At 52.9% G+C, this 24,972-nt stretch overlaps 1 protein-coding gene across 18 annotated transcripts; it reads left to right on the top strand.

Moving 5' to 3' along the window:
- Positions 1 to 12,480: 12,480 nt before the first annotated feature.
- On the top strand, positions 12,481 to 24,908 carry LOC105480124 (von Willebrand factor A domain containing 5B2). Of its 18 annotated transcripts, none has more exons than XM_071091380.1 (20): positions 12,481 to 12,618; positions 13,290 to 13,574; positions 13,654 to 13,824; positions 16,082 to 16,358; positions 16,482 to 16,639; positions 17,171 to 17,302; positions 17,536 to 17,660; positions 18,057 to 18,212; positions 18,738 to 18,848; positions 18,930 to 19,138; positions 19,225 to 19,336; positions 19,810 to 19,995; positions 20,901 to 21,072; positions 21,161 to 21,474; positions 21,997 to 22,186; positions 22,289 to 22,636; positions 23,382 to 23,519; positions 23,615 to 23,698; positions 23,765 to 23,982; positions 24,068 to 24,908. In XM_071091380.1, the coding sequence occupies exons 5-20, from the start codon at positions 16,609 to 16,611 to the stop codon at positions 24,614 to 24,616; spliced, it is 3,075 nt and encodes a 1,024-aa protein (XP_070947481.1). In that variant the 5' UTR covers positions 12,481 to 12,618; positions 13,290 to 13,574; positions 13,654 to 13,824; positions 16,082 to 16,358; positions 16,482 to 16,608; the 3' UTR covers positions 24,617 to 24,908. The 18 variants fall into 18 exon arrangements, with proteins under 18 accessions (XP_070947481.1, XP_070947475.1, XP_024648104.2 ...); XM_071091374.1 differs by having other exon boundaries at positions 16,082 to 16,313; positions 21,158 to 21,474; XM_024792336.2 differs by having other exon boundaries at positions 16,082 to 16,313.
- The last annotated feature ends 64 nt before the right edge of the window (positions 24,909 to 24,972 follow it).

Consider the following 24,972-nt stretch of genomic DNA (forward strand, 5'->3'; position numbering starts at 1 on the left):
GAATCATACTATAACATCATTCTGCACCCAGCTTTTTTTTTTTCTCTTATCAATATACATAAATAGAACCCATTCTTTTCTTTTTTTTTTCTTTTTTTTTGAGATGGAGTCTCGCACTGTTGCCCGGGCTGGAGTGCGATGGTGCTATCTTGGCTCACTGCAACCTCCGCCTCCCGGGTTCAAGCGATTCTCCTGCCTCAGCCTCCTGAGTAGCTGGGATTACAGGTGCCCACCACTACACCCGGCTATTTTTTTTTTATTTTTTATTTTTAGTGAGATGGGGTTTAACTATGTTTGCCAGGCTGGTCTCGAACTCCTGACCTGGTGATCTGCCCGCCTCAGTCTCCCAAAGTGCTGGGATTACAGGCATGGCAATCACGCCCGGCCAGAACCCATTCTTTTTAACAGCAGCACAAAACTGCACAGTATTTTCTGGTATGGATGCACCATCATTTATTCAATGGTTCTCTCTTTGGTGAACATTCAAGTTGTTGTCCTCTTTTTTAGCCCCTTCAGACAGGTTTGTATCTGGGACTATATTCCCTTACACAATAGTGTGCTCATTTCTGTAAGACAGCTTCCCCAGTGCATTATGGAAGTATACGTAAGAGGTACCATTAACACTAATTACTTCTAGGAATGGGACAGAGAAGGGAAAGGGGGGTACGTTTTACTTTCCACTGAATACCCATTAAGACTTTATATCTGGAATGTGAACTAATTTTACAATATTAAAAATAATTAAAGCACAACAATGCTTTAATTATTGGTGCCACAGAAGTGTGTACTTAAACATGGTTAGAAGAGTAAATTTTATGTTATGTATATTTTACCATTTAAAAATATAAATATGGCCAGGTGCAGTGGCTCATGCCTGTAGTCCCTGCACTTTGGGAGGCTGAGGTGGGTGGATCACTTGAGCCCAGGAGTTCAAGACCAGACTAGGCAACATGGCAAAACTAAAAAAAAAGAAAAGAAAAGAAATACAAGAAAGTTAGCTGGGCATGGTGGCGCACACCTGTAGTCTCAGTTACTCAGGAGACTGAGGCAGGAGGATGTTTTGAGCCCTCGAGGTTGAGGCTACAGCAAGCAGAGATCATGCCACTGCACTCTAGCCTGGGTAGCAGCGCAAGACTCTGTCTCAAAAAAAAAAAAAAAACCGGGCTGGGCACAGTGGCTCACGCCTGTAATCCCAGCACTTTGGGATGCTGAGGCGGGTGGATCACCTGAGGTCAGGAGTTCGAGACCAGCCTGGCCAACGTGGTGAAACCCTGTCTCTACTAAAAACACAAAAAATCAGCCGGGTGTGGTGGCACGTGCCTGTAATCCCAGCTACTTGGGAGGCTGAGGCAGGAGAATCGCTTGAACCCAGGAAGTGGAGGTTGCAGTGAGGTGAGATCACACCACTGCACCCCAGCCTGGGTGACAGAGTGAGACTCTGTCTCATAAAAAAATTAAAAAAAAAAACCATATATATATATATATATATATATATATATATATATATATATATGGTGCGATCTCGGCTCACCGCAACCTCTGCCTCCTGGGTTCAAGGGATTCTCCTGCCTCAGCCTCCCGAGTAGCTGGGATTACAGGCATGCGCCACCACACCCGGCTAATTTTTTTGTATTTTTAGTAGACAGGGTTTCTCCATGTTGGTCAGCTGGTCTCGAACTCCCCACCTCAGGTGATCCACCCACCTCAGCCTCCCAAAGTGCTGGGATTACAGGCGTGAGCCACCGCGCCCTTGTCTTTTCGACAAGTGGTGCTGGAGCTATTGGATATCCATAGATAAAACTAATAAACAAAAAACTTGACCTTAACCTCATACCTTATACAAAAGTGATTTCGAATGGGTCAAAGATTTAAATGTAAAACTATAAAACTTTTATAAGCTAACTGGAAGAAAATATTTGGGATAGGGCTTAGTGAAAAGCTATTAGACATGATACCAAAAGTATGATCTATAAAAGAAAAAAACAATAAACTGAGGTTTTGGCTGGGTGCGGTGGCTCATGCCTGTAATCCCAGCATTTTGGAAGGCTGAGGCAGGCAGATCACCTGAGGTTGGAAGTTCAAGACCAGCCTGGCCAACATGGTGAAACCCTGTCTCTATCAAAAATACAAAATTAGCCAGGTGTGGTGATGGATACCTGTAATCCCAGCTCCTCGGGAGGCTGAGGCAGGAGAATCGCTTGAACCTGGGAGGCAGAGGTTGCAGTGAGCTGAGATCTCATCATTGCACTCCAGCCTGGGCAAAAAGAATGAAACTCCATCTCAAATAAATAAATAAATAAATCAACTAATGTTTGGATTTGTGTTGGTGAGGCTGTGAGGAAATAGAAACCCTTACACATTGCTGATGGAAATGTAAAATTGTCCAACTGGTGTGGAAAACTTCAACAAGTTAAACACAAAATTATTCTCTGAGCTAGCAATTCTGTTCCTGGGTGTACACCCGAAAGAACTGAAAACAGTTGTTCAAACAAAAACTTACACACCAGCGTTCATAGCAGCATTATTCACAATAGCCAAAAGGTGGAAACAACCCAAACTTCTATTTACAGATAGATGGATAAATAAAATGTGGAATATCCATACAATGGAATATTATTTCGCCATAAAAAGGAATGAACTGGCAGGGCGCAGTGGCTCACGTCTGTCATTCCAGCAATTTGGGAGGCCAAGGTGGGCGGATCACCTGAGGTTGGGAGTTTGAGACCAGCCTGACCAACATGGAGAAACCCATCTCTACCAAAAATACAAAAAAATTAGCCGGGTGTGGTGGTGCATGCCTGTAATCCCAGCTACTCGGGAAGCTCAGGTAGGCGAATCGCTTGAATCTGGGAGGCAGAGGTTGCGGTGAGCCGAGATCGTGCCATTGCACTCCAGTCTGGGCAACAAGAATGAAACTCTGTCTCAAAAAAAAAAAAAAAAAAAAAGAGGAATAAACTGATTCATACTACAATGTGGATGAATGTTGAAAACATTATACTAAATGAAAGAAGCCAGACACAAAAAGTCATATATTATAGGATTCCATTTATACGAAATATACAGAATAGGCAAAGCTACAGCGACAGCCATATTAGTGGTTTTTAGGAACTGGGAAGGGGGAAGAGGGAGTGACTGCTTAATGGATACAAGGCTTCCTTTCGGGCTGATGAAAATGTTCTGGAGCTAGACAGTGGTGAATGATTGCACAATATTGTGAATGGGGCTGGGCGTGGTGGCTCACGCCTGTAATCCCAGCACTTCGGGAGGCCAAAGCGGGCAGGTCGCCTGAGCTTAGGAGTTCGAGACCAGCCTAGCTAACATGGTGAAACTCCATTTCTAATAAAAATATAAAATTACCCACGTGTGGTGGTGGGTGCCTGTAATCCCAGCTACTTGGGAGGCTGAGGCAGAAGAATCGCTTGAACCCAGGAGCCTGAGGTTGCAGTGAACCCAGATGGCTCCATTGCACTCCAGTCTGGGCGACAGAGTGAGACTCTATTTCAAAAAAAAATTAATCAATCAATCACTATTGCGAAAGTGCTAAATATCACTAATGGCAAATTTTACGTTATGTATATTTTACCACAATAAAAAATAGTGCATTTTACTACATGTAAATTATACCTCAATAAAACTGATGTAAAATATTATTTAGGTAATTAATGGATGCTAAAACTGGTGGGTGAAATTTTGATGAAGATTAGGATAGTTACATACAATCAAATTGTCTCCCTACAAATGTACTTATTTAATTATTTAAAAAAAATAGTAGCATTATAGTGGAGAAATCTGGCAAGCAACCACCATGATGGTTAATTTTATGTGTCAACTTGGAGTGTTTTTGAATGAGATTAACACTGAAATTGGTGAATTTTGAGTAAAGCACATTGTCCTCCAGAATATGGGTGGGTATATGAGTCACAATTCTCCAGAGAGACAGAACCAATAGGAGATAGATGATGGATGGATGGATGGATGGATGGATGGATGGATGGATGGATGGACGGACAGATAAATAGATAAATGGATGAGAGAGGATTTATTAGGCAAATTAGCTCACATGACTATCCAGGCTGAGCAATCCCACAGCCAGCCCTCTGCAAGCTGGAGACCCGGGGATGTGGCAGTCCAAGTCCAAGTCCAAGTCCGAAGGCCTAGAGCCAGGGAAGCCAATGGTGTAAGTCTCAGTTTGAGGCCATCGACAACCTGAGAACCTGGGAGGCCTCTGGTGTAAGTCCCAAGGCCAGAGAGCCTAGAGTTCTGATGTCTAAGGGCAGGAAAAGGAGTGTCCCAGCTCCAGGAGAGGGAGACAGAGGAAATTCTTTTCTCTCCTTTTTTCTTCTATCTGGGCCACCAGCAGATTGGATGGTACCCTGCCACATTGAGGGCAGATCTTCCCTACTCAGTCTACTTACTCACATGCCAATTTCTTCTAGAAACACCCTCACAGATGCACCCAGAAGGAATGCTTTACCACTTCTCTAGTCTTCATTTTTTCAGACTATAGTCAGCGTTCTTTTTTTTTTTTTTTTTTTTGAGATGGAGTCTCATTCTGTCACCCAGGCTGGAGTGCAGTGGCATGATCTCGGCTCATGGCAACCTCCACCTCCTGGACTCAAGCAATTCTCTCACCTCAGCTGGGATTACAGGTGTGCACCACCACACCCGTTAATTTTTGTATTTTTAGTAGAGACGGGGTTTCGCCATGTTTGCCAGGCTGGTCTCAAACTCCTGACCTCAGGTGATCTGCCCACCTCGGCCTCTCAAAGTGCTGGGATTATGGGCGTGAGTCATTGCGCCCGGCCCCAGCTTCTGAATAGGTCTTCCTTAATTTAGTCAAGCTAAGACCCAGAGTTAACCTTCACAATGTTCCTCATCCTATCACTTGAGGGCCTGAACAGAACAAAAAGATAGACCTCCATGAGAAAGAGGAAATTCTCCAGCAGGCTGCCACCAAATTTCATCTGCACCATCCAGTCTCCTGGGTCTTCAGTCTGCCAGCCTGCACTTGACTTGCCTATACAAGCACACAAGCTAATTCCTTATTTTATATATATATGTGTTCTCTCTCTCTCTCTCTCTCTCTTTCTCTCTCTCTCTCTCTCTTTCTCTCTCTGTTGGTTCTGTTTTCCCTGGAGAACCCTAACACACCACCTTATTGAAAGGATCAAAGTTAAAATTGCCAGTAACAGTAACTGACATGTACATCCTCCCAATGAGATATAGTGAGAAGGATACAATGTCACTTATGTGGTGTTCCTACTGAAAGTGCATATCCTGAATCTAATTATGAGGAAACAACAGACAAACTCAAACTGAGGGATATTCTACAAAACGACTGGCAAGTAAAATGTGTCAGTATCACAAAAGACAAAAAGGAGAAACTACTCCCAATAAAAGACTCTTAAAAGCTGGGAGTGGTGGCTCACACCTATAATCCCAACACTTTGGGAGGCTGAGGTTGGCAGATTACTTGAGGTCAGGAGTTTGAGACCAGCCTGACCAACTTGGTGAAACCCCGTCTCTACTAAAAATACAAAAATTAAGCAGGCGTGGTGGTAGGCGTCTATAATCCTAGCTACTCAGGAGGCTGAGGCAGGAAGATGGCTTGAACCTGGGGGACAGAGGTTGCAGTGAGCCGAGATCACACCACTGTACTCCAGCCTGGGCAGCAAAGCTAGACTTCGTCTCAAAAAAAAAAAAAAAAAAAAAAGCCAGGCGTGGTGGCTCACACCTGTAATCCCAGCACTTTGGGAGTCTAAGGCGGGTGGATCACCTGAGGTCAGGAGTTTGAGACCAGCCTGACAGCCAACATGACAAAACCCTGTCTCTGCTAAAAATATAAAAATTAGCCAGGCATGGTGAGGTGCCTGTAATCCCAGCTACTCGGGAGGCTAAGGCAGGAGAATCGCTTGAACCCAAGAGGCGGAGTGTGCAATAAGCCAAGATTGTGCCACTGCATTCCAGCCTGGGCAACAAGAGCAACACTCCATCTCAAAAAACAAACAAACAAATAAAAGACTCTAAAGCAAACTATCAACTAAATGCAACCTGTGATCCTGGATTGAATGGGAGAGGGGAGTATCTATAAAGAATATTTTGCAACAATTAGTAAAATGGGAATATTGACTATAGTTTAGATAATAATATTGTTTCAAAGTTAAATCTGTTATGTAAGAGTATGTCCTTGTTCTTAAGAAACACAAACTGGGCCAGGCACTGTGGCTCACAAACTGGGCTAGGCATGGTACACCTATGAAAAGGTGGCTACTGCCTGGACCTTTGTAATCTCAGAACTTTGGGAGACTGAGGCAGGTGGATCACCTGAGATCAGGAGTTCGAGACCAGCCTGGGTGACATGGTGAAACCCTGTCTCTACTAAAAATACAAAAATTAGCCAGGCATGGTAGTGGGCGCCTATATTCTCAGCTAGTCAGGAGGCTGAGGCAGGAGAATCACTTGAACCAGGAGGCGGAGATCACAGTGAGCTGAGATTGCGCACGCTCTAATGTACTCCAGCCTGGGCAATGGAGTGAGATTCCATCTCAAAACAAAGTAGGCCAGGCGCAGTGGCTCACGCCTGTAAGCCCAGCACTTTGGGAGGCCGAGGCGGGTGGATCGCAAGGTCAGGAGATTGAGACCATCCTGGCTAACAGGGTGAAACTCCATCTCTACTAAAAATACAAAAAAATTAGCCAGGTGTGGTGGTGGGCACCTGTAGCCCCAGCTACTTGGGAGGCTGAGGCAGGAGAATGGCGTGAACCTGGGAGGCGGAGCTTATAGTGAGCCAACATTGCACCACTGCACTCCAGCCTGGGCAACAGAGCGAGACTCCATCTCAAATAAATAAATAAATAAAATTAAAAATAAATAAAAATAAAAATAAAAAAATTAGCCAGGCATGCTGGCATGCAAGTGTAGTCCCAGCTGCTCTGGAAGTTGAGGCATGAGACTCACTTGAATCCGGGAGGTGGAGGTTGCAGTGAGCTGAGATTGAGCCACTGCACTCCAGCATGGGCGAAACAGTGAGACTGTGTCTCAAAAAAAAAAAACTAAACACACACACACACAAACTGGCTGGGCATGGTGGCTCACAGCTGTAACCCCAGCACTTTGGGAAGCCAAGGGGAAAGGACCCTTCGAGCCCAAGAGTTCAAGACTGCAGTGAGCTATGATTGTGCCACTCTACTCCAGCCTGGGTGACAGAGTGAGGCCCTGTCTCTGGGGGGGAAAAAAAAAAAGAAAGAAAGAAAGAAAATAAAAGACAAACCAAAGTGTTTAGGGGTAAACAGGTATGATGTGTAAAACTTAGTTTGAAATCATTTAGAAAAAAATGCTTTCTTTGCAACTTTTGTAGAAGTTTTGAAGTTGTTTTCAAATACAAAGTTTAAAAGTTGCTGAATTGTTTGACGTCTTTCGTGCTGCTACTGTCTTGTTTTCTGCTGTAGTTCCAGCTGTAGCACGTCATAGGCTGCAACAAGAAATATTTCTTGAGTTAACGAATGAATGAATGAACTAAACCATCTTCCAATTTGGGTTTCAGGCAGAGGCTGGGATTTTGGAAGTCAAGCTTTAGACAGCAAGAGGCAAAATTCCTCTCTTTCTTTAGGTGTATCTCTTCTGGAGCTCCAATCTGAGAGGGTAGATCATCTAAACTTTGGGGAAGCAAGACCTCTGCCCTCCCAGGGCAGACAGGCAGCCCATAAGCAGGAGATAATTGAGTCGTACTTTGCAACAAGAAGACCTGGCTGAGTGCCATTTTCTAAGTTGGTTCCCTCAGGTTCACCCTATTCCCCACATCACTACCACCCTTGGTTAAGATTTTTTTTTTTTTTAATTGTTATGGAGACCGGGTCTCCCTATGTTGTCCAGGCTGGTCTTGAACTCCTGGGCTCAAGGGATCCTCCTGCTTTAGCCTCCCAAAGTGCTAGGATTACAGGCATGAGCCACCACACCAGGCCAGTTAAGATTTATTGATATGTTCTATCCCCAGTCTGGGCAGTGGTATCCTGGGGGCCAAGTTTGAATCTTCCCTCTTGGGCCAGATCAGAGGAAAAGCAGCACTCTGTAGGCCAGCATGGTGGTGGCTGAGGTGAGCAGATGCCTGGATAGGGACCCTGGTGGCCACAATACATTATAAATATATACAATATTTGTCAATTTAAAAATTAAAAAGCCAGGCACGGTGGCTCACGCTTGCAATCCCAATTTGGCAGGCTGAGGTGGGCAGACCACCTGAGGTCAGGAGTTCAAGACTAGCCTGACCAACATGGTGAAACCCCGTATCTACTAAAAATACAAAATTCGCCAGGCGTGGTGGCAGGCACCTGTAATCCCAGCTACTTGGGAGGCTGAGGCGGGAGAATAGCTTAAACCTGGGAGGTGGAGGTTGCAGTGAGCCAAGATCACACTCCAGCCTGGGCAACAAGAGCGAGACTCTGTCTCAAAAATAATAAGAAGAAGAAATGTTAAAAAATTTTAGACCAGGCATGGTGGCTCACGCCTGTAATCCCAGCACTTTAGGAGGCCGAGGTGGGCAGATCACGAGGTCAGGAGATTGAGACCATACTGGCTAGCATGGTGAAACCCCGTATCTACTAAAAATACAAAAAAAAAAAAAAAAAAAAATTAGCCGGGCGTGGTGGTGGGCGCCTGTAGTCCCAGCTATTCGGGAGGCTGAAGCAGGAGAATGGCATGAACCCGGGAGGCAGCGGAGGTTGCAGTGAGCTGAGATTGCACCACTGCACTCCAGCCTGGGTGACAGGGCAAGACCCCATCTCAAAAAAAAAAAAAAAAAAAAATTTAAACACTTTTTTTTTTTTTTTTTTTTCCAGACAGGGTCTTGCTGTGTCATTCAGGCTGGAGTGCGGTGGCTGAGTCACAGCTCACTGCAGCCTCAACCTCCTGGGCTCAATCAGTCCTCCCACCTCAGCCTCCCAAGGCATGTGCCACCACACCCAGCTAATTTTTAAATTTTTTGTAGAGATGGGATTTTACCATGTTTCCCAGGCTGGTCTTGAACTCCTGGGCTCAAGTGATCCTCCTGCCTCAGCCTCCCAAGGTGTTGGGATTATAGGCATGAGCCACTATTCCAAGCCTTAATTAATTTTTTTAGTGACAGAGTCTGATTTTGTTGCCCAGGCTGGAGTGCAATGAAGTACAATCATATAGGTCATTGTAATTTTGAACTCCTGAACTCAAGGGATCCTCTTGTCCCAGCCTCCCAAGTAGCTAAGACTACAGGCACACACCACCACATCTGGCTAATTTTTAAATTAATTAATTAATTAATTTATTTATTAGAGATGGGGATCTCACTATGTTGCCTGGGCTGGTCTTGAACTCCTGGTCTCAAGGGATTCTCCTGCCTTAGGCTCCCGAAGTGCTGAGATTACAGGTGTGAGTCACCGCCAACCAGTTAAAAGCTTTTATAACATCCATCACTCTTGTAATGCAGCACTTATCTCAAGCTACTGTAACTGCATATTTCTCTGCCCTTTTCACTGAAGTGTGAGACTCTTCTAGGCACAGGCTAAATCTTTTCAGCTCAATATCCTCCTATGGGCTGGGGAAGGTGGCTCACGCCTGTAATCCTAGCACTGCGGGAGGCTGAGGCAGGCAGATTGCCTGAGCTCAGGAGTTCAAAACCAGCCTGGACAACTTAGTGAAACCCTGTCTCTACTAAAAATCCAAAATATTAGCCGGGCATGGTGGTGCTCACCTGTAATCCCAGCTTCTCAGGAGGCTGAGGCAGGAGAATCACTTGAACCTGGGAGGCAAAGGTTGCATGCAGTGAGCCGAGATTGCTCCACTGCACTCCAGCCTGGACAACAGGGCGAAACTCTGTCTCAAAAAATATATCTATATATCTATATCATCTATATCTATATCTATATCATCTATACTCCTATGACTACCACGTAGCCCACTCCATGCTATCCCTCAGGCTGGCCTCGGATCTCCTCTTGGAACATGGTTCCTGCGCTGTCCTGTGCCGTCACCTTCTGCCCTTGGCTGCCATGCTGCTGCCTCACCACCAGAGGGCCTTCCAGCTGGACCTCAGAGACCCTTCTTTTTTTTTTTTTATTATTATACTTTAAGTTCTAGGGTACATATGCATAATATGCAGGTTTGTTACATATGTATACTTGTGCCATGTTGGTGTGCTGCACCCACCAACTCGTCAGCACCCATCAACTCGTCATGCACACGTATGTTTATTGCAGCACTATTCACGATAGCAAAGACTTGGAATCAACCCAAATGTCCATCAGTGACAGACTGGATTAAGAAAATGTGGCACATATACACCATGGAATACTATGCAGCCATAAAAAAGGATGAGTTTGTGTCCTTTGTAGGGACGTGGATGCAGCTGGAAACCATCATTCTTAGCAAACTATCACAAGAACAGAAAACCAAACACCGCATGTTCTCACTCATAGGTGGGAACTGAACAATGAGATCACTTGGACTCAGGAAGGGGAACATCACACACCAGAGACCCTTCTTACTACCCCACCCCAGGTTCCAGGCAGCCAGCACTGACTCCCCACCCCCTGCCCCTCAGCCTGCAGAGTACCCTGCGCTTTCTGTGGAGCCATTCATCTGTCTCTCCCTCCATTTGCCTCAGCTAAGGCGGCCTTCCTAGCAAGATCTCAGGGCTGGTCCAGCTTTCCAGCAAAGTTTGGCTTCTGCCAATGTGTGTGTCTGGTCTCTGATAGGGATGCTATCTTTCTGGGAGGCTGTCTTACATCCAAGCTCTCCTCAGGACCAAACAGAAGGACCTCTTTTTCCATTTCCATGTGTCGGAGACCTCCCTAATGACTGCTGTCTGCAAACTCATGTTTGTCCAAGGGCTACATGTAGCTCTTGGTTCATTTGTAGAAGGGGCAGAGCACAAGGTGCTTGTGGAAAGGTGACCACTGCGTGGACCTTTGTGAGACCCTCAGGACCAGGGCTGGTCCTACCTGAGGCCCTGGATCACCTGGAGGGACCATCAGCCCATCCACTGTTTCTCCCTAGGCCTGAAAGAGGGACCCTCATTCAGGATGAAGCTGAGAACACACTCAGTAGAGAAAGGGGGAGAGAGGTGAATGGAACCATGGCCCAGGCAGTATGGAAAGAGGGCTAGGACCCAGCTGGAGCTCCCTGTGTGTTGGGTCCATATGACTGTGTCTGTGCTCCCTATATCGTTCCTGTGCACCTTCCACCCATGAAATTCCCTGGGAAAAGGTCGAGTTCTCTCCACCATGCTAAGTGGGGTGAGCAAAAGAGAGATGGTTGGGGTTGAGGGCTCAGATGCTCAAGGAGGCAGGGAGCCCCCCAGGGGATGATCATTGGTGATAGTGGTTGAAATTAGAAGGATAGAGTTAATGCGGAAGAGTGAGAACCATGGGCCCCACTTGAAAGTCCACTTCCTACTGGCTGTCCACCCCCAGCTCTCCTCAAGCTCTCTCTGCAGAATCTCAGTGTGGCCTCTGTCAAAAAGCTTACATGGATGACCCCCAAACATGGTCATCTCCCCTCCTTTCCCCAGGGCTCTCAGACTCTCCCTCGGGGGTCCTGGGAGAGGTTTACCGGACCTTCCTAGTTTTTGACAGTATAACACTGTCAAGCACATGCAAAGTCTGCCAATAACAAGGGGCCCTTCTGACAAGCAGAGATGTTTTCTCTTCAGGCGCTGCGGTGATGGGTGGGGGTCACTGCTATGAAGGGGCAGTCTGCAGCCATGAGAAGGCTCTTCAGGCTGGAAGGCTTCACTCCCAAGACCCGCACAACTGAAGAGACCAAGGGGTTACAGGCTGACGGAGCTATCGTGCACACCCTCCCACCCCAGCAGAAGTGGGTAGTTGGCACTGCAGCGATGCCAAGGCCGGTTGTTTGGGGGTGGGAGGAGGTCGCTGCAGTGATGAAGAATCCCTGCTTGGAGTGAGTGGTCACTGAAGTGGCTGCATGAACTAAAAGTACCTGCAGGGATGGGGGAGGTTTTCTGCGGTGATGAAGAGCACTTTGCAAAGGAAAGGGGCTGGCTTCTTGCGGGAAGAGTCCTGCGGTGACGGTGATGGGGGGCTGAGGTTCGCTGCAGTCAGGAGGGAGGGTCTCTGCAGCGATGGGAAGCCACCCAGGGCAGGGGGTGGGGTGGGCTGGGGAATGGGATGCCGTCCCATTGGATAGCTGGGGTCGCGGCAGTGCGGGTGGCACTTGCAGGACGCCTTATTCCTGAAGAATGGAAAGGGTGGGGTCTCTGAGGCCTCGGTCCCGCAGTGACGGGGATCCGTGCGGCGGCGGGAACGCGGTCCCTGCACTGCGGTGCCCAGTCTGGCTCGGGCTGCCGCGGCTGGCGCGGAGGCGGTACCTCGCCCGAGGGAGGGGAGAGCGCCAGCCCCGCCGCAGCAGCAGCAGGCGGGGCTACGGCAGGCTGGAGGGGCGGCCTCTCAGAACCGGGGCGGGACCACCGCCGGCAGGGCCCGCGCCCCTGCGGGGACTCAGAGCCGCTGCAGCCAGAGTCGCTAGCTGGCGGCCGGCAGGTGCCGGGACCCAGGGCCACCCGGGACGCAGAGGCGGCACTAACCACACGGATCCCGTGGGCGCCTAGAAATCGCGGAGGACGCGACGGTGAGGCTGAGGCTGCCACTGGGAGGGGGGCGATCCCCAGAGCCAGCCCGCGGCATCCCCAGCGCGGGCCGCGGCGACTGCAGGTGCCCCCTCCTCCCACATTAGCTCTGCCGGGGTGGGAAGCGATGCCCTGGCGGCTCCCATGGACTCTCCCCTGGCCCGACACCTCTCCCGGGCTTGCCTCCCGAAGAACCCCTCTTTTCGCTTTCCCAGCTCGTTCTTCCCACCCTTAACCCCTCCACTCCAGCCAGCACCCCGGTCGGATGAGGCACCAGGGAGAGAAAGACCGAGGCCCTTTCGGCGCCCCCTCCACCCTGCCCCCGCCGTCCCTCGCCGGGCCAGAGGCCTCGGGGGGGTGGAATTCGGACCCTTTAAACCTCCGCCCTCCCGGAGCATCTTCCATCTCCACCCGCGCCGCTTCCGACAGCTGGCGGCCGCGGGGAGCCCCGGGGGGCCGGCAGGTACGGGGGTGGCAGCGAGGTTGGGAGCGGGCGGTGGAACAGCTGTGACCGCCCCCACCCCCGGGGGAGCCTCGGCGGGACTGCTGGGCGCCCGAGCGCGCGTTAATCATTAACCCTCCGCGGCCCGGCTGACCAGGTAACGCGTGAGGATGCCCCCCTCGCCTCCACGCCCTCCGCCCCCTTATCTCCCCCGCCACCTGTCGCCCGCAGGAGCCCCCGCTCGGCCTCGCGCCCCGACAGGCCCCGTCCGGGCATTGGAGTGAGACTCTCGCGCTGGCCTCGGCGCGGGGTGGGCGCCCCGTCACCTTGCGCCCAGCTCCCCGGGCCGGTTAGCGTAGGGCCGGCCTCCCGGCGCCATGCCCGGCCTGTACTGCCCCTCCAGCTGGACGCCGCTGCCGCTCACGGACTCCTGGGTCCGGGCCTGCGCCAACGGCCCCTGCCTCAGCGTGCGGGCCCGGCTCACCTACCGCAACCCGCAGCCGCACCCGGTGGACGGTGAGGCCCGGGTGGGGCGCGGGCGGGGCGGGGGGTGAACCGGGCGGGGTCCGACGCCACCTCCCGCCGCCCTCCGCAGGCGTGTTCGTGTACCCGCTGGCCGAGGCCGAGGTGGTGTCCGGCTTCGAGGCCGAGGCCGCCGGACGGCGCGTCTCCTTCCAGCTGCAGAGCCGGCGCCGCTCGCAGGCCGCCTGCTGCCGCGCTCTGGGCCCCGGGTTAGGGACCCCGACGCCCCGCCGCTGCGCGCAGGGTGAGTCCGACGCTCCCGCACCTGCGCTCCTGAAGGCCCGGCGCAGCTCAGGCTCCCGCACCCGCTCGGCCTACGCCCGTCCCCCGCCTTCCTCCAGGCTCTGCCTTGTGCATTCATTGGCTCATCCTCGTATTCAACAGTCGTGGGCTGGGCACCTGACCTGTGCCAGGTGCTGGGAGAACATGACCCTGAGGTTCACAGCCAGGGAGACAGACACAGCAGGCAGCACAGGGCTTGCGGGGGCGCCAGCAGCCCTTACAGCCCAGGAGACGGGTCTCTCTAGGGGGCTGCAAAGGGAGCCTTCTCCCCAGCTGGTCCCCTCTGCCCCCTTACTTTTTTAGGCTGCACACCTCAGCCAGGTCCCGCGTGGGCCAGTGGATCAAGTGTAGACTCCTGTGCCTAGCAGCCAAGGCCCTCAGTCTCACCCCATTCCATCCCTCTCCCCGCGATCCCACACACCAGGTACCATCGCCACTGGCCACACTGACTGACAGGTCCCTTCCTACCTCTGTGCTCTGTCTTCCCATCTTCTATTGAGCAAATTCCTACTTGTCCTTTAAAATCCACTAAACGTCACTCCTTGGGAAACTCTCCCTGACTCCCCCACAAATAATTAGCTGCACTGTTTCCTGGCTCCCCAGCCTTTTGTGCCCCCTCCATTATGGCACTTACAGGGGGAGTCATTGTCACAGATCTGCCTGTCTGTCTCCCCGCTGGAGCATCTCCAAATCCCAGCACCTCACACAGAACCTGGCACTATGAGACCCAGCGAGTGCCTGGGGAAGGGACAGAAGCCCAGCCCTGTGCTGTGCGCTGTGTTTGCACCTGGTTCTTTCATTGATTCATTCATACATGCCTTTGATTCCTGCCCATGGGATTTACAATCCAGGTAAGAAGAGGAACAGAATCTGGTGGTGTTGAGAGCTGGCATAAGCCCAGCAGGTTGGGAGGCTCATGGTTAGAGGCTAGAGTGAGCTCTGGGGTGAGGCCCCAGGAATGTTCCAGAAGGAGGGAGAGCCAGCATTTGTCTGCAAGAAAGGGTAGGACTCAGTTAGGTGGAAGGTAGGGGCAACAGTATAAGCAAATGCTTATAAGTAGGTTATAGTGGGTAATGACAATAAAATGCCTCATGTTTACAGTGATTTACAGTTTACAATTGCTAGTATCACCTCATTTGAATCCTGAGTAGTGGGTAATGCTGGCTTCTTCCTGTTATGAGGGATGGAAGGGCGATAATCCCCCTCCCTCCTGTTATGGGGGTTGAAAGTCATAGCTGGGGTCACTGACTTACATGTTGGGTGCTTTGCATACCTCATTTGTTCCTCCCCACAATCACAGAGTTATTATGATCCCCACTTTATGGATGAGGAAACAGGCTCCTCAGAACAAGACAGTTGCCAAAGGACTCAATTAGAGGTCACAGAGCTGATATTTAAAACCTGATGCTGTGCTCTCTCCACTATGTCAATTGGCTGGAATGGAAGCCCCTTTCTTTCTCTCTTTCCATCTTTTTCTTCCCTTCAGTTATTCAGCAAGTATTTACTGAAAGGATGAACAATTGGTCATTGTGAGGAAGTGAGGTACAGTAGGGCTGTGAAGGTGGGCTGGGGCCAGACCACGTCGGTGGTGTACACAGCTGCCACTGTACATGGCTGGTCATTATTCCTTTAGCAGCCCCACGAGTCCCCAAAGAAACCTAGGAGCTAAATAAAACAGTGTGTGCAGTGTGCAAATGGAGCTTTATGTCCTCTAGCCTGCTTCCTGCTTCTTTGTTCCTCCTGCCTGGGAGGAGTAGATAATTCTGGAGCCACCTTAGTGGGCAATGGGGGAGCTCCTGATGGTTCATGAGCAGGAAATTTATGAGCAGAGTGGGGTCCCAGGCTACAGGGAGATGTCTATCCACAAGGGATGGTGGCCAAGGGCTGAATGGAAAGAGGCAGGCAGGGGGAGAGGGGCAGAGGGTGTTGGTATTCCCAGGGCCTTGAGAGTGGACATGGCCCCTTCTCTTCAGCCTTCCATTAGCAAGGATGTCACTGAGCTCTTGCCTGATGACAGCCAGATCTTTCCACAGTTAGTCTGCCTCCCCTGCTATCATTCATCTCATGCCTCCATCCTGTGTCACCAATGCATTAGCCTAGTGCCAACACGCAAAGTCCCCTTTGCCCAGGCTCCCTGACCCGATGCCTGCTCCCACCTCTAGCTTCCTCCCTCTTCTCTGCTCCCAGCGTGCTCTGACCCCATTTCTCACCCATCATAGGTCATCTTGTCTTGGATCTGGCCCAGGCCCGGTCCACATTGGTGCTGCCCACAGGCCTTATCGCCGCGGCTGGCACCATGACAGTGACCCTGCACAGCAGCCGGGAGCTGCCCTCAAGGCCTGACGGGGTGCTGCATGTGGCCCTGCCCACTGTGCTCACCCCACTGGCCCCGCCAGGCCCGCTGGGGCCCCCCAGGCCTCCGGGGCTCTGTGACGACAGGTTGGGCCTATGGTGATTCTCTTCGTCCCTCCCTCGGCTTCTCTGGGTCTAGTGCGGGTGAGGGGGCATTGGTAGGGTACCCCAGGGGATGGGAAGGGTGAGGAAGGGCTGGGGCCAGTCAGCCGGAGGGGTTAGGGGCCTTCACGGTGGCCCAGTGACCCTCCTCGTGCTCCCTTCCAGCCCCACCAGCTGCTTCGGGGTGGGCAGCCCTCAGGAGGAAGGGCTGGCATGGGAGGAGCCAGCTGCCCCTCAGGACGTGTTCTCAGGCCCTGCCCGATGCCCTGCCCCATATACCTTCTCCTTCGAGATGCTGGTGACTGGGCCATGCCTGCTTGCAGGTGGGTGCATCTGGCTGGCCTGCCCTCTTTTCAGATGCCCACTCCTCCCAGTGTAGTGACTGGAAAGGAAATAAGGCTCAGGGATAGGAGGGACACAGGACAAAAAGACAGGGACCCAAGCCTCAAGAACATCTGGGTTAGCAGTGGGAGCATCCCCTGGTCACCTCTACCTAACACACACACCCCTAATTTTATCAAGGTAATTTATTTATATCTCATCTCACCCACCAGTGGGAAGAGAGATACTACAATGGGACCAGTACCCGTGAGGAAGTAGCTTTTCCTTATGCAGAAGGTGGGGGGTGGATGCTAAATCAGCACCTGGCTGATGCATGACTCTTCAACCAGCCAGAAACCCAGCTGGAATCTACTTCCCTGCCCATGAAAGCAGGCACATCCTCCCTCGTCCATCTGACCCCTATAGATCAGACTCTGAGAGCTGACTGAATCAGCCATGACCCCTGCCAACAATTGCTGTCCTTGGGAAGGTGTGATGGCTGCATCTCCCCTTCCTGCCTCTGTGTCCCTTAGGCCTGGAGAGCCCCTCTCATGCCCTGCGGGCAGATGCCCCCCCTCATGCCAGCTCTGCAGCCACCATCTGTGTCACACTGGCAGAGGGCCACCACTGTGACCGGGCCTTGGAGATCCTGCTACACCCCAGTGGTGAGAGACTGGGACACACCGTGGGTCACCCCTGACTTGCTTCTGTATGAATGGGGGAAGCATTTCTCAAGTACAGGTTTCTGGGCCCCAGCCAGATGGACTGAGTCATCTGTGAGGGCGGAGCCTGTGGTGTAGGAAGGCTGGACCTGCAGGCTCCTCCCAGACAGTGAAACTGGGCACTTGGGGTCCAGAGGCAGGGACTTCCTTGACAGAATTGTGTCCTCTCCTCTCAGAGCCCCATCAGCCACACCTGATGCTGGAGGGCGGCAGCCTGAGCTCAGCAGAATATGAGGCCCGGGTAAGGGCCCGCCGAGATTTCCAGAGGCTACAGCGAAGGGACAGTGATGGGGACCGGCAGGTACTGCCATAGGAGCCTGGCCTGGCCCCCGGCCTTGGCTGCATTTGTGCACAAGGAGCAGGCAAGCAGGCTCACATTGGGATGGGCACGGGGAGGCCTCTTTCTCAGCAAGATCTCTACACAGCTGCCACCCCCCATCACAGAGGGCAGATGAGTACTGTCACTGGAGGGCCGATGTGAATCTTTCTGGGGTGTGTCTCAGAGGATGGAGGCTAGGTCTGATATAAACAGAGGACAGCCACCAGCCTTTGCCCCTGCCTTTATTCTAATTACTACAAAAAGATGTCCCCTCTGGGTGGATCAGACAGAAAAAGGCCCCAGAACCAGTCCCACTGCCCAGCCTCAACAAAGTAGCACTAAGCCTTGCCCAGGCTGATTTGGGACTCCCCTGCTCAGGTGTGGTTCCTGCAGCGACGCTTCCACAAGGACATCCTGCTGAACCCTGTGCTGGTGCTGAGCTTCTGCCCGGACCTGAGCTCCAAGCCCGGACACCTGGGGACAGCTACTCGGGAGCTACTCTTCCTGTTGGATGGCAGCAGCGCGGCACACAAGGCCCGTGCGGGTGTGGTGTGGGCAGGCCTGGGGGTGGGGTGGGGCAGTAGGTCTGTGGTGGGCTGGGGGCAGCCTCTTGAAGCCAGGAGTTACCTTGTTGCTTCAAACACCATCTTCCAAAGAGGAAGCAGATGGCAACTCCTCAGGGGATTCCTGTAGAGAGCAGCCTTGCTGCAACCGCCAAACAGACACTGTCACGCTCTCTTGCTCATATTCACGCACACACATGTCTCTCCAGGATTCCAAGAGCCTCTCATACATAGACTCGCACTCAGTCACAGGGAGTCACTCCAATCACGGGGAGACTCAAGTTTCTTGTATACCTCCAGAGTCCCACACACAGTCTCTCACACACACTCGGGGACTCACTGGCACAGAGGCTTTCCCTAACATCCAGGACCTCTCCCAGGTTACCACAGCCTCTCATTTGAATCACAGCCTGGATAAGGCAGCGATCTGGCTTCCCTTGCTCTCTATCAGGGCCCATGGGGCTGGCCTCATGCCGCCCTCCCTGGCTGTCCACAGGATGCCATTGTTTTGGCTGTGAAGTCCCTCCCGCCTCAGACGCTTATCAACCTGGCCGTGTTTGGGACGTTGGTGCAGCCACTCTTCCCAGAGAGCCGGCCTTGCAGTGATGTGAGTGTGGTCCAGGGATTCTGGGGGTCTTACATAGAGGTTTCATCCCAGTGCATCCCAGCCTGTGCCTTCTCTCTCCAGGACGCTGTGCAGCTGATCTGTGAGAGCATTGAGACCCTGAAGATTCCAAGCGGGCCTCCAGACGTGCTGGCTGCTCTGGACTGGGCCATGGGGCAGCCCCAGCACAGGGCCTACCCTCGGCAGCTGTTCCTGCTCACTGCTGCCTCACCCATGGCTGCCACTACCCACCGAACCCTGGAGCTCATGAGGTGGCACAGGGGGACAGCCAGGTATGGGATGGGCAGAGCCAGATGCCTAAGATTGAGCCCCCACAAGGGGCTCCTGAAGATCACAGCTGCTTCCTTTCCCTCATCAGATGCTTCTCCTTTGGGCTGGGGCCCACCTGCCACCAGCTGCTCCAGGGTTTATCTGCCCTCAGCAGGGGCCAGGCCTACTTCCTGAGGCCTGGGCAGAGGCTGCAGCCCATGGTGAGCTTGAGCCTGGGCCCTGTTCCCTACACCTGAAAGTTTTTCTTCCAAGTTACACATCAAGTCTGAAACAGAACTCAGGCAGGCCATGGGGGCTCCTGGCGCCCTCACCAGGCCTTCTCCCCACTGCACCAGGGAAGAGCTGTCGGTGCTGTGAAGGCCAAAGGTGTCGGGACACTGTCTCTGACCACCCTCTGAATCTCATTTAGTCCTGGAACTGAGCCTCATCTTCACAGTCCTGCCCCATCCATGTGGCAAAGCTCAGGCCAGGAGACAGACCAAATCCTGAGAACTGAGCACTCAGGCCCCCTGCTTGCTCCTACCCTCATTCCTTCTCCTGACCCCAGCCTGAACCTGTGCCCCATCAGCTCAGGGGCTGGGCAGATGGCATCAAGGGAAAGGCAGCCTTCCTCCTGTGTCTGGCTGTATGACACCTCTTTCCCTCCCATGTCCTCCCTCTGGCCACCCCACAGCTGGTGCAGGCTCTGCGGAAGGCACTGGAGCCTGCCCTGAGTGATATCTCTGTGGACTGGTTTGTGCCCGACACCGTGGAGGCACTGCTGACCCCCCGGGAGATCCCAGCACTCTACCCTGGGGACCAGCTCCTCGGTTACTGCTCACTCTTCAGGGTGGATGGCTTCCGGCCCCGCCCACCAGGGGTAGGCCTGGGCTAGGGTATGGTAGGGGGGCTAGGGTGTGGTAGGGGGGCCTGGGATGGCTGAAGTCCCCGCATCTCTTCCAAACCCTTTTTCCATTCTCTGTGCCTCTCTCTACCAAGCTCCTCTACTATCCCCTAGGGCTCCACAGAGATCACACTGGGTCCCCCAAGATGACCACACCCTGCCGCCTTCATGGGGTCTTCCACTGAGTTGTCCTGCAAAGTGTTGCCCCTGATTTTTTACCCAAGGTCATTAAAGCACACAGCCACAGAAAACAGCACCCGCATTTGCTATGAGGTTTCTGTCAAGGCTTGCTCAAGGCTTCACATAGTTCCCTACAGAAAGCACCAGCCAATGTATTTTCTGGGACACGCAGTTATGGATGAGCATAACCTAGGCGCAATCTCTAATCCCAGCTCTGTCACTTGCCAGCCATTTGATTTGAGCAAGTCACTTCACCTCACTGACCCATTTCCTCATATGGAAATGATGTTGTTCACAGGTGGCTGTCATCAGGGGTCATAAAGTGAGTAGTCTTGGCAGGACACTTGACACAGTAGGAGCTGGAGACATGGTAGTTATTTTTTAATGAAAAGCCTTATCTCTTTAGAAGAACTATGCATACTTCCTCCTTTTTGATCATGAGAGCTGTATAATAGAATTTTTTTTTTTTTTTTTTTTTTGCCTGGCTGCCAGGGAGCTCAGGGCCAAACTTAAAGCTCAGCTTCCCAGCAGCTCTATTAAGCCTTACGGTGAACATGTTTGCTTCCTCCTTCTTTAGTATTGGTCTTTTGTTTCTGGTTTATTAGCTTTGTTGCCTCTTGCTATAAGCCATCTAAAAATCCTGTTTGGAAGGAGGTAGCATATAACTGCAGCTAATTTTTTCCCAATAATACTCTCTCTAGGGCCAAGAGCCTGGCTGGCAGAGCTTGGGTGGGTCCGTGTTTCCATCCCCAGAAGAGGCCCCATCTGCTGCCAGCCCTGGCACTGAGCCCACTGGCACCTCGGAGCCACTGGGAACAGGCACCGTGTCAGCAGAACTGTCCAGCCCATGGGCTGCCGGGGACTTGGAGCGGAGTGAGTGCCCAGGTGTATGTGTGTGGCTATGTTGGAGTGGGTACTGGGAGGGGTCAGGGCTGGGGTCCATTCTACTGCCTCCCAGCAGGTACTGATGCTCTGACAGACCCAGTCACGGATCCTGGACCCAACCCCTCCTCTGACACAGCCATATGGCGCCGCATCTTCCAGTCCTCGTACATTCGGGAGCAGTATGTGCTCACCCACTGCTCTGCCAGCCCCGAGCCAGGCCCAGGCTCCACAGGCAGCAGTGAGTCCCCAGGCTCCCAGGGCCCTGGCTCCCCCGAAGGTAGTGCTCCCCTGGAGCCCCCTTCTCAGCAAGGTTGCCGCAGTCTGGCCTGGGGAGAACCTGCAGGCTCCCGCTCCTGTCCCCTGCCTGCACCCACACCGGCTCCATTCAAGGTATGATCCAACCCACATTCATTCACCTTGTATCCAGCAAATATTTATTTACCACCTGCTGTGTGCCAGACATTATGTGGAGCTTACTATTAAGTCTAGCTAGAGAGAAAGGTGGGTAAATCCCCAATGATAATACCATGTAACAACCAGTGATGAGCACAAGGACATGTATTATGGGGGCTTAAAGTCAGGGTGACTAACTCCGCTTGAGGGACTCAGGAAAGTCAGAGCCATATCTGGAAGAATAAGCACAAGGTAGTCATGCAGAGAGGGAGAAGACATAAACGAAAACAGAGACAAGCAACAACCACAAGTGGGAAATAGGAAGTGGAGTGGGATGACACTGGGAAGGGGCCAAGGCCAGAGGTCATTATAGGCCATAAGGAACTTGGCCTTTCTCCTCAAGGTGGTGAGTGGCCACCCAGGGTTTCAGACAAGGGGCATGGGCCAGCTGTGCACCCATGTATGATGGTCAGGGGTTCTGCATTCCTTGACCAGTGGCCCCCATATCTCACATTGCAGGTGGGGGCCTTGAGTACTGAGGTGCTGGGCCGTCAGCACAGAGCGGCTCTGGCTGGCCGAAGCCTCTCTTCACCTCCAGGCCGGGCAAACCAAGTCCCCGGCCGACCTCGGAAACCCTCTTTGGGTGCAATACTAGATGGCCCAAGTCCTGAGCCAGGCCAACAATTGGGACAAGGCCTGGATGACTCAGGTAAGTGTTGGATGGGGAGCTGGTTTCCCTGACACCAAGGAGGCCTTGGGGAGGTAAATCCCAGAGGACCACTCTGCTCATGCCCCTGTCTTGCCTTCCCAGGAAGCCTGCTCTCCCCAGCCCCCATGGACTGGGACATGCTGATGGAACCACCCTTCTTATTCACGGCTGTGCCTCCCAGTGGGGAGCCGGCCCCTCCGGCAGTGCCTCCCCAGGCTCCACGCTGCCATGTGGTGATCCGGGGCCTGTGTGGGGAGCAGCCTATGTGCTGGGAGGTGGGTGTTGGGCTGGAGACACTGTGGGGACCTGGAGATGGCTCACAGCCTCCCTCACCTCCTGTAAGAGAAGCTGCTTGGGACCAAGCACTCCATCGGCTGACAGCAGCCTCTGTGGTCCGGGACAATGAGCAGCTGGCCCTCCGAGGAGGGGCCGAGACCACAGCAGACCGGGGTGAGTGGCTCATGGGTCCAGTCAGGGCCCAAAGGCATGGGCTAAAAGCAGCAAAGGTAGAGGTCTGTGTGTTTGGTCACTCTCCATACCTCACTTTCATCACAAAGGATTTGAGGCTCATGACAGACAAGATAAAAAATTAAGCAGGGCTATGGGAAAAAGTAAAAATAAAAGGAAACTGAGAATGAGGTTATATTATATTAAAGGTGCATGCTGTGAGGTGATACACTCTTGCAAGGATCGGATCCAGGACTGACAAGCTTCCTAGCAGCCAGCTCAGAGGGCAATGTGATCCTGTAATGATTCAGAGCACCCACACATTAAAACAAATCTTTGTCATTTAGGAAAATACTTAGAGTTCATTTCCTCAGTTGCACTAGCCACAGCTGAAGTACTCAATAGTCTTATGTGACTAGTGGCTACCACACTGGATCACGAAGAGAGAATATTTCCAAGTTCTGTTAGTGCAGAAATAGGTGGAAGAAAAGGTGCTTCCTCTGGGTGGTGTCCAGAGTGCTGAATTCTGGGCAGCCAGGGGGCCCTTGTTCTGCTACGGGTTGAAGGTTCAGCCTGACCACTTCTTGTCAAAGTCGGGGAGTCTGAGCTGGTTCTGGGCCTAGCAAGGCAATCTACTCTGTTAAAGTTGATAGAGGGAGAAGCTGGGGAGAATACTGCAATTTTTTCTATGAGCCCTCTGTAGAGGGTGGGTGGTAAGGGTTCCACAGACCGCTCCTTGGTTCCACAGGCCATGCCCGGAGGTGCTGGCTTCGAGCCCTTCAGACAAGTAAGGTCAGCTCTGCCCCTTCCTGCTTCACTTGCCCTGTAGCTGTGGATGCTACCACTAGGGAGGTCCTGCCTGGGGTCCTGCAGGTGTGCAGCTCAGGTAGGGGCCTCTTCTGGTGACCTCTCAGGTGCAGCTCTCACCTCACTGGCCACTCTCCTGGACAAACCTGACTCCTGTCCCCTGTGCCCCTGCAGAGCCAGCTGAGCCCCTAGGAACCCCTCCTGCCGCTCACAGCCGTCTAGATGCAGCTCCTCTGCCTACTGTTGTCTACTCTAAAGGTAGGGAAAGGGTAGGGGCACTTGGACTTAGAGACCACCCGCTGGCACTGATGATCCCCACTGCAGGACTTCAGGGAGGCTCTCCAGCAGGCGCCTGGGACTCGGACGGAAATGGCAACTCCAAGTGTGCTTTGGGGGACGCTGCCACTCCCATGGAAGGTCCTCGCTGCCCACCTCCCCGTTCTCCCTCTCGGCTTAGCCTGGGCCGCCGTCACAAACTCTGTAGACCTGACCTGGGCCAGGCCAACAACAGTGAAGGCATCGACCATGACTACCTGCCCCTGGTGAGGACTCGGGAGGTGGAGGGTGGCGCCGCCGGGGCCAGGCGCTGTCTAAGCTCGCTTCTCCCCCCACCTCCTCTCTCCTCAGGTGCGGCTGCAGGAGGCACCAGGCTCCTTCCGCCTGGACGCGCCCTTCTGTGCCGCTGTGCGCATCTCGCAGGAGCGCCTCTGCCGCGCCTCGCCCTTTGCCGTGCACCGTGCCAGCCTCAGCCCCACCTCGGCCTCATTGCCCTGGGCACTTCTAGGCCCTGGTGTTGGTCAGGGTGACAGTGCCACAGCCTCCTGCAGCCCGTCCCCCAGCTCGGGCTCCGAGGGTCCGGGCCAGGTGGACAGTGGGCGGGGCTCAGATACCGAGGCCTCGGAGGGGGCGGAAGGGCTGGGCGGCACCGACCTGCGGGGCCGGACCTGGGCCACTGCCGTGGCGCTCGCCTGGCTAGAGCACCGATGCGCTGCTGCCTTTGGCGAGTGGGAACTGACAGCAGCCAAGGCTGATTGCTGGCTGCGGGCCCAGCACTTGCCTGACGGCCTTGATCTGGCCGCCCTCAAGGCCGCAGCCCGGGGGCTCTTCCTGCTACTGCGCCACTGGGACCAGAACCTGCAGCTACACCTGCTGTGCTACAGCCCAGCAAACGTGTGAAGGCTGCCCGCTGCTGCTTGGGTTGGCGCCCCACCCAACACACTAGACACTGCCGCCCAGGACTGGCCTCTTGGTGCTGGGAAGGTGTAGGCTGGTGCCAGCCTGTCCCCCACTGCTTCCTACTCCCTCCCTAGAGCCCTCTTGCCCCCACAAGAAGTGCCTGCCTGTGCTCTCTCCCGCTCCTCCCACCCCACACACCCTCCCCTCCATCCTCTGAGCTCCCTGCAGCACAGTGGAAGGGGAGAGAGCCACAGTCCCCAAATCCTATGCAATAAAGTGCCTCTTAGGACTGCTTGAGTGAATTCTTTATCTGTCCCACACATGTCCCTCACAGCCTGGACCAGGCATCAGTTGCC

Source organism: Macaca nemestrina, chromosome 2 (assembly GCF_043159975.1).
Source record: "Macaca nemestrina isolate mMacNem1 chromosome 2, mMacNem.hap1, whole genome shotgun sequence".
Classification (NCBI taxonomy): Eukaryota; Metazoa; Chordata; class Mammalia; order Primates; family Cercopithecidae; genus Macaca; species Macaca nemestrina.